Consider the following 17,568-nt stretch of genomic DNA (forward strand, 5'->3'; position numbering starts at 1 on the left):
ACCCATCTCTCATTCATTATTCAAGGTCAAGTGAGAATTTTAAGTTGGGGTACACGTGTGTGCGTCGGGAGCAATATATGCTCTGATACCAACTGTGACACCCCTCGTTGAGGCAACTAAATATAACTAGTAAATCGTGGCGGAAACACGAGATTTTTGAAAACTTTTAAGACTTCTAATGAAGTCCAACGCGAGGTATCACCAACACGATAAATAAGTTTAGATAGTTAGCTTTAAGTTTACAATACAAGTCTGTTTATTGGGGAAAAGATATCCCACGAATTAACATAGATTCGAAAAGTAGGTGAGTCTATTATGTGATAACTAAATAAGGTCCAAGGTAAGAACTCGCTAGCTCACACGGTCTTGCCCACTTAAGCTTCATCACCAACCTGTCATTCATAATAAATATGAAAGCCACATCGGTGGGGAGTAACTCAGTGGTTCTCCAGCCACAATATGTCAAAATACAAGTAATTAGGAATGTAATTAAATAAACAAGTATAAGAATAAACACTTACGGTGACAAGGGAATCATGATTAATATACAAAATGCAATAAGAGTAGTTATGCATAAATGTGAGAAGAATAATTAGGTCCAACGGTCAAACATCGACTCAACTCAAATGTAAGACGAATTACAAAGTATAGACTCAAACAAGACAACCCTCTAGACTCCAACCTCTTGGTAGGACGACGATCATAATACGGTCCTAGTCTAAACCTGGCCAGACTCTCGGGATGGACGACACCCGATTCGACAAACGATACCAAATCGTATCCAAGACTCGAAATATGGTACACCTAACCGTGCCCGAAAGTCGAGTAACCTCAAGCGGAACCTTGTCACCTAACCGTGACCCCGGTCCGAAAAAAAGGCGGAAGGAAAATAGCCCAACTCGGAAACAATGGCACCTAACCGTGACCCAATGTCCGAGGGCAAATAAATAAGGTATGTCGAGTAGTCTCACAATGTAAAAGTCACACTTGGTTCACAATTACGAGCAACAAAGGTTACCCAAACATAACGTAAACAATTCATGTGAGGCATGCATAAAGTATAGGAGTAAAACAATATTAGGTGTACTCACGGTGTGGGCACCTGGCTGCCGCCCACCGCAAAGGATACTATTTGCAAGGTGAAACAAGATAAAAATCTTTGATATGTGTGTTTTTTGCGGTAGACCATTTGCGCCCACCGGCAGGGAACACCTGCTATAGATGAAACAAGGTAAAAATACCGGTATGTGTGTTTTGCCGGTAGACCGGCTGCCGGCCCACCGGCAGGGAACACCAGCTATAGTCCCTTTTAGTTCAAAATGGCACATTGTGTGTTCTCTGCCGGTTGACCGGCTGCTGCCCACCGCAGGAACACACCAGCTATAAAAGACACCAAATTGCATTTGTCCTCGCTGCCGGTTGGTAGACCGGCTGCCGGTCCACCGGCAGGGACACACATTGAACTTAATAAAACACAAGGGGCGCTTTGCCGGTTGGTAGACCGGCTGCCGGTCCACCGGCAAAGTCACGCAATACTAAATTTTCCTTATTTTTCAACTCGGGGAGGCATGGTCTCGCTGCCGGTTGGTAGGCCGGCTGCCGGCCCACCGGCAGGGACACCCTGTACACGAAAACAACAATGAACAACATCCAAAGTCCTCCAAATTCAACTATCTTTCATTTAATCATTTCATGCTCCTCTAATATGATGAATACTCAGAAAATTACCACTTTCAAGATGTAATTAGCATATGGGGTTGTTTATCAATCATTAAAATAAAGTTTAACCATGTAATTATGAGAGAAATTCTTTAAGACAAGTCTCATATTTCAACAAGGCACATAACTACTCCTTAAACATGTGAGGATTACCATACAAGCATTCTACTCAACATCAAATCACCAAAGGGCATGAAAGACATCAAATTTGACATTCATGTGAGTCTAATACTACACAATTCACACAATTTTAACATAAAAGTCGAGTAACCCATCACCGTTACCTTTTTGCACTTCAATCTTCTAAAGACTCGTCAATGATGTAGCTATCCTCCTCCGGGTTGTCCAAGTTCTCCCTTAGAAAGAAGGGAAATGAGAAAAGGAAGAGAATGGCGCGAAAAGGAACGAGATTGGTGAAGAATTGAGTGAGATATGGTGGTTTTAGGGTTAGTAAGGGAAGGTTCAACAATGGTGGGGTGGTTGTTGGGAAATTTCAGAAATTACAAGTGAGGGAGATGAAGTTGTGAGGGTTTAGGTGAGGTTTTGTGTAGAGAAAAGAGGGGAAAAAGGCCCATGAGTCAAGTTAAGCCCAATAACTCAAAATGAGTCGGTATCCACTAGAATTTTCGTCCCAAGTCTACTATAACTCGAGTCGGAGAATAATATTATTAAAATCTACACTATTATTACCGTTACACGGCCACGGCTATATTTTATGAAAATAAGCTTTAAATAATAATTATTTAATAAAAATTACTTAAAAGTTTATTTAAAAATATAAGGAAAGCGCGGGGTGTTACAAGTGAGGCCTAAGGCAAGTTCAACTTAAGGGTAACTAAAGCTTGGGTATAGGAACTCTATTGGTTTGGGAACTTGAAGGCTTATGAACCTAAAAGGATTGGGATCCTATAGTTAAAAGGTCCTAATTTCGGGTTTACGAACCTAAAAGAAGGCTTTGGGGTTTGGGAACTTCTGGAGAACGACACCCTTGTCGCACTCCGCGGGGAAACAAGAAATAATGCGAGTAGCAGGACACAGGCGGGAACTGCTGAGAGGAAAACTGCTTTGGGTAGTCTTCGGGAAACAATTGCGAGTAGCAGAACACAGGCGAGAACTGCTGGGAGGAAATCTGCTTAGGTAGATTGTCAATCCTTACGTCTTGAGAGAGACAGTACGTCCGCTTACTCTCGCTAGAGACACGATTGGGAATTATCTTTTTCGTCATGAGAGGGAAAGTATATCCGCTTACTCTCGCTGGAGACATAATGAAGGCGTGTCGAATTCTGTGAAGGAATGAATGTTCGTTGCGGACTCCGAATGTACTCTAATTACTGTCAAAACGACCGTATCGGGACGTAGATGACAACTAAGAGGTAAACATTAATATTTGAGCAATCACTTGACGATAATCTTATGAACTGTCACAAACCGTTCCGCGTACCAAACATGCGGCCCAATCATCACCGGGTGGTTTGCGGGAGGTGCAGAAATGAGGTATCTACAACAAGGCAGAAGGGAGAGAGTTTTATTGATATGTGAGGAGTTTTTCAGATTACAGATTCAGACGGTATGATAAGCATGACTGCTAGGTAGAGGCTTAGAGAGTTTATATAATACTCTCTAAAAACCCCGCATAGTTATTCGAAGCGGCGGTTAATAGAATCAAGGCACAAACCCAACAAATCTCCACCTTGACTTGAATTCTCTCACAAACAGACAGACGTACCAGATGCATTCCCATAAATGCCAGATGTGCCAGAAAGCTCTTCTCCCTTCCCCCTCAGATATTTCCCCCAAGAGGGCAATTACATATTACAGATATTTAGCAAGTCCAAACAATGTTGGAACTTGCTATGCGGAACTGGCTTAGTGAACATGTCAGTTGGGTTATCAGCAGTACCCACTTTGTTCACCTTAATCCTCTTCTCATTTCTCAGAAAGTGATATCTCACATCTATATGCTTAGTCCTCTCATGATGAACTTGATCTTTAACCAAGCATATTGCACTAAGACTGTCACAGAATACAATAGCTTGTTCCTGATGTAGACCCAAATCACTGACCAATCCTTTTAACCAAATTCCCTCTTTAGCTGCTGCGGTCAACGTCATATACTCTGCTTCAGTAGTAGACAAAGTAACTGTAGGCTGCAATGTAGCCTTCCAACTGACCACTAAACCACCAAGATTGAAAACATAACCAGTCATTGATCGTCTGCAGTCAACATCTCCTGCATAATCAGAATCTGAGTACCCTGACACAAGACACTCTCTATCACCTCCATAAATGAGACCAACATCAAATGTACCCTTAAGGTACCGAAAAATTCTCTTCACAGCTTGTCAGTGCTCTTTACCTGGATCACCCATAAACCGGCTCACCACACTGACTGACTGTGCTAAATCAGGTCTAGTGCAGACCATAGCATACATCAAACTACCCACTGCACTAGAGTACGGAACTCGGGACATGTACTCTCTTTCTTGGTGACTTGGGTGAGAAAGCAATGACAGATGTGCATTCGATGCACTAGGAGTATCTATGGATTTAGCAAGAGACATGCCAAACCTTGCTAGCACCTTCGAATATAGCCTTTCCGAGATAAGAAAAGCTTCTTCTTCCTCCTATCCCTCGTAGATCTCCATTCCCAGAATTTTTTCTTGCTGCACCCAAATCTTTCATCTCAAATTCAGACGAGAAGACCCTTCAATTTCGAACATCGACTTGCTCTCTGCAGCTATCAACATATCGTCTACATATAGGATCAGATAAATGAGGGACTCATTCTTCAGCTTGTTATAATAAACACAACAATCATACGGACTCCTAGTGTAGCCAATCTCCAACATGTAGCTGTCAAACCTTTTATACCACTGCCTCAGAGACTGTTTTAGCCCATATAAGGACTTCTTGACTTGCAAACATAGTCTTCTTTACCTTAACTGGAAACCGTCTGGCCGAGTCATGTATATCTCTTCTTCCAACTCTCCATGTAGGAAAGCTGTCTTCACATCTAGCTGTTCGAGTTCTAAATCCTGATGTGCAACTATTGCTAGCAACACTCTGATGGAAGTATGTCTGACCACTGGCGAAAATATTTCATTGTAGTCTACCCCCTCTTTCTGACTGAACCCACGAGCTACCAATCGAGCTTTATACCTTATACCCTTAGCAGCAGTCTCTCCCTCTTTCTTCTTGAAAACCCATTTACAAGTAACAATCTTTCTCCCTTGAGGCTTTGATAAGGTTATTTTCAGTCGTTTGCCTTAATCAAAATAAACCTAAACTACTACTAACAAGATAGCTAACGGTAAGTCAGGGTCGAATCCACAGGGAGGCGGTGATTATCTAGTTTGTTTATATTTAAATCCGTCTTAAGGTAACCAATTTTTGGGGTTTGTTTTGTTTGTTATCTAATCAACTAATAACGAGTAAATAAAGACGAATAACAATAATATTAAAGAGTGTAGGGATCGGGTTCACTAGGTCGTCATCAAAGGGTAGAATTTAATTCATTGATTGAGCAATTTATATTGTTGAAAGTCATATGATCGGTCGATTCAATATTTCTTTTAAATCTAATTTAACATGCGGTCGCTATCATTAAATTAGCTCTATTCAACTATCGTGGCCTATACTAGTCTTAACCCGGTCGGTGATAATCCTTGTTTATGCAAGACTAATTAATCAATTCTGATCAGTAATTAACTAATTAGAAGTAAAACGATAATTGAAAAACAATAGAAAGCAATTTAACAATCAATTCATAATAACCCTTTTCTAACAACCTAGATCCTCTTTCTCCCTAGATTATCACAAATACTATCTTACAACCAGTTGTATATTAGCATTATACAACCGCCTCAAAGTTGTTGAGTTTTTTACACAAAGTTGTCGAGCTATTTTATAAGTTATTGAGCTAATTTAAAAAGTTATTGAGTTTAATAATTATAACTCTTAAGCTCAATAACTTTGTATTGTAACTCGACAATTTTGTTAATAAAGCTCGACAACTTTATAACAAAACTCGACAACATTGAAAAAGTTGTACATAAACTACATACAACCAGTTGTATAATCTACTAATTGCTAGATTATAGGCTTAGCTACTCATAAATCGAAATAAGCAATTATAAGATAATAATTGAATGCATAATTAAAATAAAGATAAGGGAAGAAAAAACTTAGGGGGTGTTTGGTTGGGTATATTGGAATGGAATGGAATGGATTAGATCCATTCCATTGTTTGGTTGGGGTGATTTGGAATGGAGTTAGATACTCAATGGATTCTAACTCCACCCCAACCCCTTGGAATCCCATACCCACCCTCCCCCCTTGGATTGAAACTCCATTCCTCCTCTTTATAATTTGTAGTGAACCAAACAACATTAGACAAGTATGGATTTAGAACCCCATACCACCCTACTATCAAACTCCATTCCATTCCATTCCGACTTGTTGAACCAAACGACCCCTTAGTCTTGAAATTAAACTTGAAAAACAGAGTATTGAAACTTGAAGAACAAATATTGGCCGAAGCCGTCACAAGTAAAAGGTACCCCCTATTGGAAATTACCAGCTGCGTTTTTATAATATCTACTTGCGTACGTAAAAGTAAACCTAATAAGCTAATTAATTGTGCTTGGTCATCACGTGAATTTGTTTCCTAAACTTAATATGGGGCTTTTATTTGGGCTATAAGTTACGTCTTCATATTATTACTCCGTAATTAGCTTTAGTCATCAAGGCTTGAATATTTGCAGCTGACTTTTTGATCCGTCTTGGTGTGCTTTCGTCTTCTGTGGACCACATTAGCTTATTCGTGGCTTTTTGGCACCAAATCTCCCTATTCTGCAAACAATAATATAAATTCGTAGTATACCGCAAAACTCGATAATATAATACAATTCATACTAAAATTGTCAGAAATTAATATAAAATTACGGGAAATAATTATATAAAATATAGGTAAATTATGCACTTATCAGGCTTCTTGGATAATTCTGATTCTTTTGAAGGGACTCCATCTCATCTCCCATGGCAGCAAGCCATTGGGCAGATTCAGAACATGTAGCTGCTTCTTTGAAAGTGGATGGCTCATGTAAGTCAGGATCCACCTCCTCAGCAACCTGAAGTGCATAACCCACCATATCTTCAAAACCAAGTCTATTCGGAGGCTTCCCAAAATTAGGCCTGATTGACCGCTCACGGGCCAAACTCTGCTGATTCGGAACTGGTAATGAAGAATCTGATGGAACAGATTCGGATTCGAACTGTAGTGGTTGATCTTCTTCCTGTGGTACACTCTCATCAAGAGTGTCTTGCTGCTCCACCTGTTTATCAACACTACTACTACTATCTGACAACATATAAGACTTCACAGTAGGATTAACCATAGAATTTTCATCAAAGACAACATTTCTACTCAAAATAATCCTACCCTCAGATGGAGACCAGATACGGTATCCCTTGACACCATCCCCATAGCCCACGAATACTCCCTTTTTAGCTCGTGGCTCAAGCTTACCTTCACTAACATGATAATAAGCAGTACTACCAAAAGCCCTTAATATAGAATAGTCGCAGACTTACGGACCACATCTCAAATGGAGTTTTGAGATTCGACTCGTGTGAGGTCCCCGATTTATCGAGATAGCATCTTTGTACTAATCGCTTTCGCCCAAAATCTTCTTGTTAGTCCAAAGATTAGAGAGCATGCACCTTGCCCTCTCCGAAGTGTCGGTTCATTCGCTCTCCGCTACACCATTTTCTTTGAGGTGTATCTCTGACCGTACGATGTCTAGCAATCCCTTCATTCTTGCAGAACTCGTCGAACTCAGAACAACAAAACTCTAGGCCGTTATTAGTTCGCAGCCTCTTGACCTTCTTCCCAGTTTGATTCTCCATTAATGCCTTCTACTGCTTAAAGTGAGTAAAGGCTTCATTTTTGTGCTTCATCAAATAAATCCAAGTCTTCCTGGAATAATCATCAATAATAGACACAAAATACCTGTGACCTCCCAAAGACTTCACCTTAGAAGGACCCCAACAATCAGACTGGATGTAATCAAGTGTGCCCTTGGTCCTATGCACTGCTTTAGGAAACTTGCTGCGATGTAGCTTCCCAAATACACAATGCTCACAGAAATCCATATTCTTGACCTTGTGACCACACAGAAGATCTTCTTTTGACAGAGTCTGCATCCCCCTTTCACTCATATGACCAAGCCTCATATGCCACAACTTAGTCAAATCTTCTTTATCAACATCTGAGGATGCAATAGCAAATGTAACCCGACAGAGTAGATCCCTCGAAGATAATATAGAGTACCATGCTTGATACCCCTCAGAACCACATTCGAACCTTTGCAGACGTTCAGAACTCCACCTACACCTTGAAAGCTGAAACCCTTACTGTCTAACGTGCTTAAGAAGATCAGATTCTTTGACATTAGTGGAACATGTCTAACCTCGTTCAATGTACAAAATTTACCATCATGTGTCCTTACCCTAACTGAGCCGATTCCAACTATCCTGCAAACAGCACTATTGGCCATAGAAATAGTGCCTCCATCTACTTGTTCATAAGTTGTAAACCACTCCCTGCGCGGACATATATGGTAAGATGCTCCAGAATCTAGAATCCACACATCAGTGTGATGCGTGACCCTACCCGTAACTAGAGCATAATCATCTTCCTCGGAACGCATCCGCTACACCGCCAGATAGCGATACTAGACTTGTTCTGTTTATCTTTCTTGGGACAATCGAATTTCCAATGCCCCTTCCCTTTACATGTAGTTACTGAGACATCACTAGGTTTACGACCTCTAGAAACATAAGAACCAGATTACTGAATTACTGTAGAAGTACCGGGAGAATTAGAAGAATCCGAATAAGAAGGCTTCTTATACTTTTTCTTCCCGAATTTCCCCTGTCCATAACCCCCATTTGGTCGCTAACCCTGTGACTGATTGTCTAATACTGCACCAGTAGCCTTATGGCGCAGATTTTCTAGTATGATGAGACGACCTAACATCTTCTAGAGTAACAGTATCTTTACCCACAATAAAAGACTGTACAAAATTCTCATACGATAACGGTAAAGAAACTAACAGAATTAATGCGGCATCCTCATCTTCTACCTTAACATCAATATTACGTAATTCTAGTAAAATTGTGTTTAACTGATCTAAATGATCTCGAAGAGGCATACCTTCCTGCATTCTCAGACTAAACAGACGTTGCTTAAGAAGCAACTTATTGGTCAAAGACTTGGTCATATAAAGACTCTCAAGCTTTTTTCACAGACCGGCTGCGGTAGTTTCCTCCGCGACTTCAGTGATGATATCATCAGTAAGACACAACATAATCGTTGAATGTGCCTTCTCCTCCAGATCGCCATCTCGGTAGTAGCAAGCAGATGTTAGCGATTGCGCTTTCCGTCTTCTTATCTGAAAGCGGGGCCCACAACCCTTGTTGCTTTAACAGAGCCCGCATCTTGATCTGCCACAGACTAAAACTATTCCTCCCGGTGAAGCGATCGATCTTTATTTTCATCGCCGACATCTTTCTCGCTGGTCAGGAACCCGAAGGCTCTGATACCAGTTTGTTATAACAGAAGCAAGAAAAAACTGATAAAAACAATAAAGAGACAAACGCACAGATTTACGTGGTTCACTAATGGTGTGTTAGTGTCCACGGGGCAGAAGGGAGAGAGTTTTATTGATATGTGAGGAGTTTTCAGATTACAGATTCAGAAGGTATGATAACATGACTGCTAGGTAGAGGCTTAGAGAGTTTATATAATACTCTCTAAGACCCCCGCATAGTTATTCGAAGCGGCGGTTAACAGAATCAAGGCACAAACCCAACAAATAAATTGTTAGGGTGCAAACCCTTGTCCCACATCGGTAGAATAAAGATGAAAGCTCATCTTTATAAGTATCTACAAAATATAATAGTACGAGACCTTTTGGAAAGAAGCCCAAGAGTAAATCCGTGAGGGCTTGGCCCAAAGCGGACAATATCGTACTATTATGGGTTGTGGACACAGATGCAGCTGAGGCCCAACACGGGATATTCACGCTTCTGCACAACAAGTGGTATCAGAGCCCAAGGTTCGACTTGGGCTAGACACGAGGATGCATCAACAGGCCCAAGACTTGAAGTTGTACACTGTAAGGCATGGAACTCCTAGCTCGGGGCGAGTCCTTGAGCAGACCCGGTCCAGGGTTAAATGGATGAAAGGCGTCATAGGTCTTGTGGGACAAAAGACCATTTGTGTACTAGAACTGTTGATCAGGTGGACCCTTATCAGATTGGGTGCCACGGGTCTGGTGGGTCCTTTCCAGGTTGGATGTTAGAGACCGTTTGTGTTCTAGAACTTCTGAAGTGACGGACCCGGTCCAGGGTATATTGGATGCAGAGGATGTTCGATATGCATGTGTAGCAAATCCCCAAGAAGGGCACATGGACGGTTCGTGGTAACATGGTGTGTCGGCTAAGGAGAGGTTATCAAGACTTGTGATGTTTCGGGTGTCTAGAAGTTGGGGCTGTAGAGTGGGAGAGTCCTCCATGAAGGTCAAGGTCCGACTCAAGATGATGGTCCTTGGTTTGAGGGGAGGATTGTTAGGGTGCAAACCCTTGTCCCACATCGGTAGAATAAAGATGAAAGCTCATCTTTATAAGTATCTACAAAATATAATAGTACGAGGCCTTTTGGGAAGGAGCCCAAGAGTAAATCCGTGAGGGCTTGACCCAAAGCGGACAATATCGTATTATTATGGGTTGTGGACACAGATGCAGCTGAGGCCCAACACGGGATATTCACGCTTCCGCACAACAGCTGCAAATATCAGTTTTCGACCCCTGCCACACTGCGTACATGTCATAGCTCTAGCTATATAATCTGATCGTAAATCACCAGTTACGGATGCAAATTTAGACAACGTCTCCGGGAACAAGAATCCGTAGAAACTAGTAGACTTCATAGTATCACTAAGATCACTTAAATACCTACAACAATTTCAATTAAAATTGTTCAAATAGTTCATAAAAACCACTGTACTAAAAAAATTTCAGAACAAGGTGATTTGTCTAAAACTTGATTTATGCAGGAGTTTGACAGTACATCAGTTGTCGCAATTTCTCTGAATATACAAAAGACAAAAAAGCATGATGGATTTTTCGGACTGAAATAAGTCTAAAGCTTGCTTTATGCTGGACTGATTTACCAGGTATGGATGGCAAGGAATCAGTGTCAGGTTGAGAATGCAGTTAGATGATCTGAGGTGTTGTACATGTACTTAGACAACTCATTCCATTCCTTTCTTACTCTCAAACGTTCAACAAACACAATAACGACTGGCTTCCTACGGATAAAAATAGACAGAACATGGTCATTAATGAAAGCTTACCTCATAAAAATAGCAATGTGAGAGGCACATATCTCGCCTTCGTCACACCAATGAATAAGCTCCTCGTAAGAAATCGGAGAAGTGTAGTCATCAAGGTGTAATACATGGTCATCAATCGAAACGTTAATCAGTGATCCGCTCGCCTTCAATACGCGAGCCTCGAGAAGTAAAGAATTCATCAGCGGGGTTCTCAACTTTTGCTTAAACTCACTACTAACTTCTACACCCAGAATAGTCGGGACAAGAGGTGGTGCAGACCTTTGATGATTCTTCTTCTTCTTCTTCATTACGATTTCCATCTTTATTATTTTTTCACAAAATAGTTAATATTTATATTAACTTATTATAAGATAATACTTCTAATTTAAAAAAAAAACTACAAAATTACCTTACTAGGACTGTGAATATGATTCTGAGGTCACTGAACATATGAGTCCTTCGCATCAATCAATACTATCAAATCATCCCCAATAGGCACAGGCAACATATCATTTTCCGATCCAAATTGTACTTTCTTAACTTCTACTTTCTTATAACCATTAAGTAGTGATCTACCGTGAACAGTTATGAATTCCGTCTTTTTTTCCATATACATCAAGCCTGATGCCACTATCTTATTCGGATTTCTGGGTAATGATAATTCACAGTCTCTCCACCCCTTGAAATATTAGTAAAATCAGAACTTCAAACTCATTAGTCACGCAAATATATTAATAAGTTTCTTTAAAATCTTAGTGATAAATCAAAAGATGATACCTCCTTTTCTTGGCTAGGTGGCTCTTCATGTGGTATCTCTTTACGGTGTGGTTCTGGATGGGATTGCTCCTCACTCTCTTGTATTGAGATACTATGAGAACCATCCGTAGATGGACAAGCTTTCGATCCTTGAGTACTCATAGAAATTCCTTTCAGGAAGCATTCTAATAATTCTTGACTTGGCTTCTCACAACTTTGCCAAAAATGCACCATCATACTTTGCATATTTGATACTTGTGTTTGCAAAGTATTTATCTGCATGTAAGACAAAAATTCAACAAATTGGTTATGCTTAAAGTAAAATAATTTTCAAATAATAAATATTTTGAGACGGTCTTATTCTATGTTTACATAATAAATTACCGTCTCTTTGAGACGCCTCTCGCTTTCGGCAGCTTTTTAGGAGCCTTCTCAAAATACTCAGTTATGCATATGCCGTCAGGAACCCCTCGCACACGGCCACCATGTTCAGGTTTGCCGATTGCCTTAGCTAGTATATCTTCTCGTCCTTTAGGCTTAAATGTACCTGCCTCCACCTCTTTTTCTAGTTCTTTCTACACCTATTCATAATATTATATTATTTAAATACATATATAGTTGTGTCAATTCCTATAAATTAATAATTTTTGTTTTAAAAATTGAAGAACTTACAACTTTCGTAGCCACTTCCTTGTAATATTCGGTCAGGTCTCCGTTATTAGGCATGTGACCCCTTAGCCAAGTTAAGTGCCGGTCAACTTCCTCCAATATCACTCCATTTTTGGCAAAGTCTTTCTTCTACAAAAAAAAAAAATTAAGAATGTCAAGAGTATAGTAAAACCTCCAGATTTAAATAAATATAAATTATAAAGGTATGTCTAGTTGTATGTACTTACGATTTTAACTTCAATCCCACGGTAACCTGCTCGAGAGCCAACGAACCTTGTCCTATTCATACAAGCATTCTTCTTGTTGTTTGCACTTATTTCCTTACATTTTACAACATATAAAGTAGTTAGAATAATTATATATAGTAAGCGGAAAGGCAAAGATACTGAAAACGGTGTGTGGTGTTGGAGCTAGAAAGCACCGTGTTCTTTAGAAACAAACAAGCCGTTCATTGCAATTACACAGAAAAGATGAAATTTGGATAAAAGCAAAGATACTGAAAGCGGTGTGTGGTGTTGGAGAAAGTTAATTGACCTACTCATACACTCCTTCAACGAACAAAATTGTATTTAGCCGGTCTTTGGTCCTGACCGAGTTTTACCAGATCACCGGTATGCAACATACCAGGGACCTGAAAACAGATAATCCAAAACCAAAGACCTGCTGGGTAAGCTACAAGTCTGGATCAGTCTGGACCGAACTTCACAGATCGATCCGGCTAGCCAGTCAGTGCCTAGTGTTAAACAGTTCAAACCTAATAAGTGAATATTACCTTAAATGCCTGAGTAGTGTGAGATGCCACAAACACATTCCAATCCTCAGGTGTTATTGAGTCATACTTTTTTGTTGGCGGTGTCCTCTGTATTGCGCCTGTCTCGTCGTATAGCCACTCTCGGACTAAGGTGCATTTCCACTTTCTGCATAAATTCCCAGCCTTTATGAGACACCAATCATAACGGTCTGCGATAACGGTGAAAGCGCCCTACACAAATGACAAAGTTTGTCACCAGAGCCTAGTAATTTATATATCAAAAGCGCCCTACACAAAGGCTCTGGCTTAGCACAAAGCCTATGTTGGCCTGAGTATGAGACATCCATCAAGCAAAGATTTGGTAATATGCATGAAGACCCTATGTCTGAATTACTGCAAATCAAACAGACTACCTCTGTACAAGCTTACCATGATGAATTTGATGTCATGAAACTGAGTATGTGATGCAAGTTACTCTATTTAAGCTAAATAAAGTAAACAAAGACACCAGCAACAAACACAATAAGGAGAAGTTATCCTTATGTTGTCTTCCGTCTGACGTGACTTATACGCAACCATACATAACAACTGTGATAATAGATTTACCTCTAATTTTGTATCACGTGTGATAACTTTCTCAAGGGAGTATCAGCTTTATAAACCAATTAATATCATGTGGGTAATTCGGTACCACCAACCTCTAACAACCAGAGCATACTTCATCAGCCAAATCCATATGTGGAGTTTTGACTGTCAAGAACAGTGCTTAAGCTGTTGAACTTTGTCACATACATAACATATTTAGAAAAAAAGGCAAACAGATGAACTTAAGGACAAGAGTTGAACTCTCATTCTAATAATTTCAAAGATAAAATTCAAGCTGCAAGCGAGATGATACTCTATGTAGCAAGTCTTGTGTATCACGGATGAAAAATTACGACAAACAAGCTGCACGCACGAAAGCAGTTGCATCATTTGCGCACAAAATTACTTGATTTTGCTTACCATTTCAGTATTGCATGTTGTTGTTCTAATATGTATAACTAAAATTGAACTGTATTATTTTAGTAAGCTATATTTTACTTCCTAAAAATTAGACTTTTCCTCTTTTTTTTTAACTTTCCTAATGGCGCGTCTTAGTCTTGTTCTATGTTAATCTGCAGGTAGCGGAAAGAATCAGTTCTGTTCCACCAAAGTTGCATGAGCAACAGTAGAATCGGGTCTTCTACGTAATCGATTAGTTAACACTTAACATGTAGTAATATATGTGCGTTTGTATATATGAGTCAAAGTTGTGGTTGCCCTTACTCCTTAAATCTTAATTTGTTACACTTAGAGAATGGTAGAAAAAAAGTCTGAGCTATTATATATAAACTTTTTACTAGGAGTATATCAGTCTTCAGCTAACTGTTAAAAATGATATGCGACTTTCAATTAATCCTAATGAAACTTTAAATGCTCTTGGTTTTTGACACTTAATATTTTATGCATAGAATAACCAAGTCAATTATCAGATAACCAAGATAATTACTGACCGTGATACTATCCAAAATTTCTTGCTTCGTGACATCATCCACATGGTCCCACGTTTCCACTGCGCAACTAACATGCCTCCGAGTAGTAACGCCAACCCAGCTACTAAACTTCCCAGCGTACGTTCCTGTAGGCAATCTATGCACTTTATCCCACTCTAATTCAATTGGTTTCTTCTCCTTAAGTGCTTTTGAAACTAAGGCCAACACTGTTCGACCCCTCTCCTTAGAACTTCTCTTCATCTTCTTGAGTCGAGTCATCGAGTTAGTATTCGAGTTCCTTTACACCTCTGTGAGCCCATCGATCAACCTGGCCTGCATTAACAAATTACACACTCATCAAATTCTGTAAATATATCAACATAAATAAGACGTAAATATATCAAATTCTGTAAATATATCAACATAAATATATCAAAAGCTTCCGAGACAGCAGGTTAAAAAAAGATCTAAACTGTTGGGCTCTCTCCCCTCAGTTCCAGGATACTGTGCATATGGGTTGGAGTTATTCTTACTATGGAGGGCATATAGCCTCCTTATTTCAGAAGCTTAAAAGGCTAAAAAGTGGATTAAGGAAGCTTCACACTTCTTCCTTTACTAATCTTTCTGACAAAGTGGCAAACTGTAAACATGCCTTTAAGCAATGTCAGGATAAACTTAGTTGTTCTCCCTTGGATTCTATTCTTCTTGGGGAGGAGAAGGTCTTGGTGCATGAGTATCTTCAGGTTAAAAGAGCTAAGATGCAAGTTCTCTTTCAAAGGGCAAAAATCCAGCACCTCCACCTTGGTGATCTTAGTAATAGATACTTCTACTCTAGGATTTTTGCTAGAAATGTTAGAAATAATATTTGCAGAATCCTTGATGATGCAGGAAGGCAGTGCACAGGCACTCATGAGGTTGCTTTTGGGTTTCTTTCATACTATAAGTCTTTGCTGGGTTCTTTTTCTTCTGTTTTGCCTTTGCCCTCACATTTATTTCTTCAAGACACAGTGCCTTCAGAAAGCTGCAACTCTCTTGTGCAACCTGTGAGAGCACCTGAGATTCTGGATGCATTAAAGTCTATTGATAGAAACAAGAGCCCAGGTATTGATGGTTATTATTCAGGGTTTTTCCTGGATGCCTGGAATGTGGTGGGTCGGGATTTTAAAAAGCATAACTATAATAAACATAAATCATCATGACTTACTCATTTTTCAACAACACGAGGGCGTTTTCTGGAAGGGGTGTCAGTATTAATCCATATTCCTTCGTTGTGACCATCACGCGTATATAAACTCAAACTATTGACAGTATACGTATCATCAAAACCTGATACATTACGATCAAAACCCTCATATACAACATCTTCATCAAAACTATCCACATCCCGCCTACTCCTTACGGATAAAACAACTGACCAATTTTTATCTTTTGGATCGGTCACATAAAACACTTGTTTGGCTTGTGTGGCTGAAAGGATCTTCCTTATGTCCACTTTTATCAAGATTCACCAAAGTGAATCCTAATTCATCCTTAGGGACACCGGTATTAGTTTGACACCATTTGCACCAAAAAACAGGGATATCAAAATCTGTGTAATCTAACACCCAAATCTCTTCAATAACTCCGTAATAATGCATCTTACTTAAAATTGGATTCTTATCTTTTGAACTAGAAAAGTGCATGGCTTCAGCTTCTACACTTACCCCACTATTTTGCATCGTACTCCTGTCATCTTGCTCGCGAGTGTAAAAGGTGCACCCATTAATGGCATAACCACTATAAGAAGATGCATATGTATTTGGGCCGAAACAAAGCCTTCTTAATCTAGAAGAAATATAATCATGATACTTTTGCAAGTCTTCTATCACTCGACCCTTGAACCAAGCTCGAAATGTCTTGTTGTGCTCATTTCCGATCCACATCTCGGTTTTATTTTGATGCTTGTCCCTCAATAAAACCATGTGTTCCTCAATGTACGGCTGTACCTCATCCTCGTTATGAAGGACATATGTGTGTGCTCCATGCCACTTATCAAATGCCATATCTTGACGACCATGACCCCTAAGACCTTTGCCCTTCATCCACTCACTATGTCGATTCTTAGGGATCCCAAGTATCTCAGAATTTGATAAGTGTGTATAACAATAAGAAAGTGCTTCATTGATGATGGCACGCTCGGCAATGCACCCTTCAAGACGATATCTATTAGACGTATAATCCTTATATACTTTCATCAATCTTTCAAAAGGATATTGATACCTTAAGTAAACAGGTCCTAGATACTTGATCTCTCTTACCAAGTGTACGGTCAAATGAACCATGATTGTAAAAAATGAAGGAGGAAAGTACATTTCAAATTGACAAAGAGAAGTGACAACTAAATTTTGCAAAGCCTCTAACTCTCCAGGATCAATAACTTTGTTACATATGGCATTAAAGAAAAAACAAAACTTGGTTATGGCATATCGAACCTTTGTAGGTAAAATGTTACGTATGGCCACAACTAGTAATTGTTGCATCAAAGTATGACAGTCGTGAGATTTTAAACCAGTAAGCTTGAGATCTCGCATTGATACGAGGCTACTAATATTCGAAGAATATCCCTCTGGCACTTTAACACCATGCAAACATTCACAAAACTCTATTTTCTCCTTTTTTTGAGAGTGTATGGGCAGCAAGAGGCAAATAAGTACGTCATCCCTTCTCTTGCGGGGCCAACTCGGGTCGAATTTTCATTTCCACCATATCCTTCCTAGCTGCC

General features: G+C 39.7%; 1 protein-coding gene across 1 annotated transcript; it reads right to left on the reverse strand.

The window, feature by feature from the left end:
• Positions 1-6,692: 6,692 nt before the first annotated feature.
• On the reverse strand, positions 6,693-8,429 carry LOC141641765 (uncharacterized). Its single transcript, XM_074450414.1, has 3 exons — positions 8,084-8,429; positions 7,730-7,988; positions 6,693-7,284 (listed from the first exon to the last, which is right to left on the reverse strand). Exons 1-3 carry the CDS (start codon positions 8,427-8,429, stop codon positions 6,693-6,695), a joined length of 1,197 nt encoding a protein of 398 aa, XP_074306515.1.
• Between the last annotated feature and the right edge of the window lie 9,139 nt (positions 8,430-17,568).

This window comes from Silene latifolia, chromosome 2 (assembly GCF_048544455.1).
Source record: "Silene latifolia isolate original U9 population chromosome 2, ASM4854445v1, whole genome shotgun sequence".
In the NCBI taxonomy this organism is placed as follows: Eukaryota; Viridiplantae; Streptophyta; class Magnoliopsida; order Caryophyllales; family Caryophyllaceae; genus Silene; species Silene latifolia.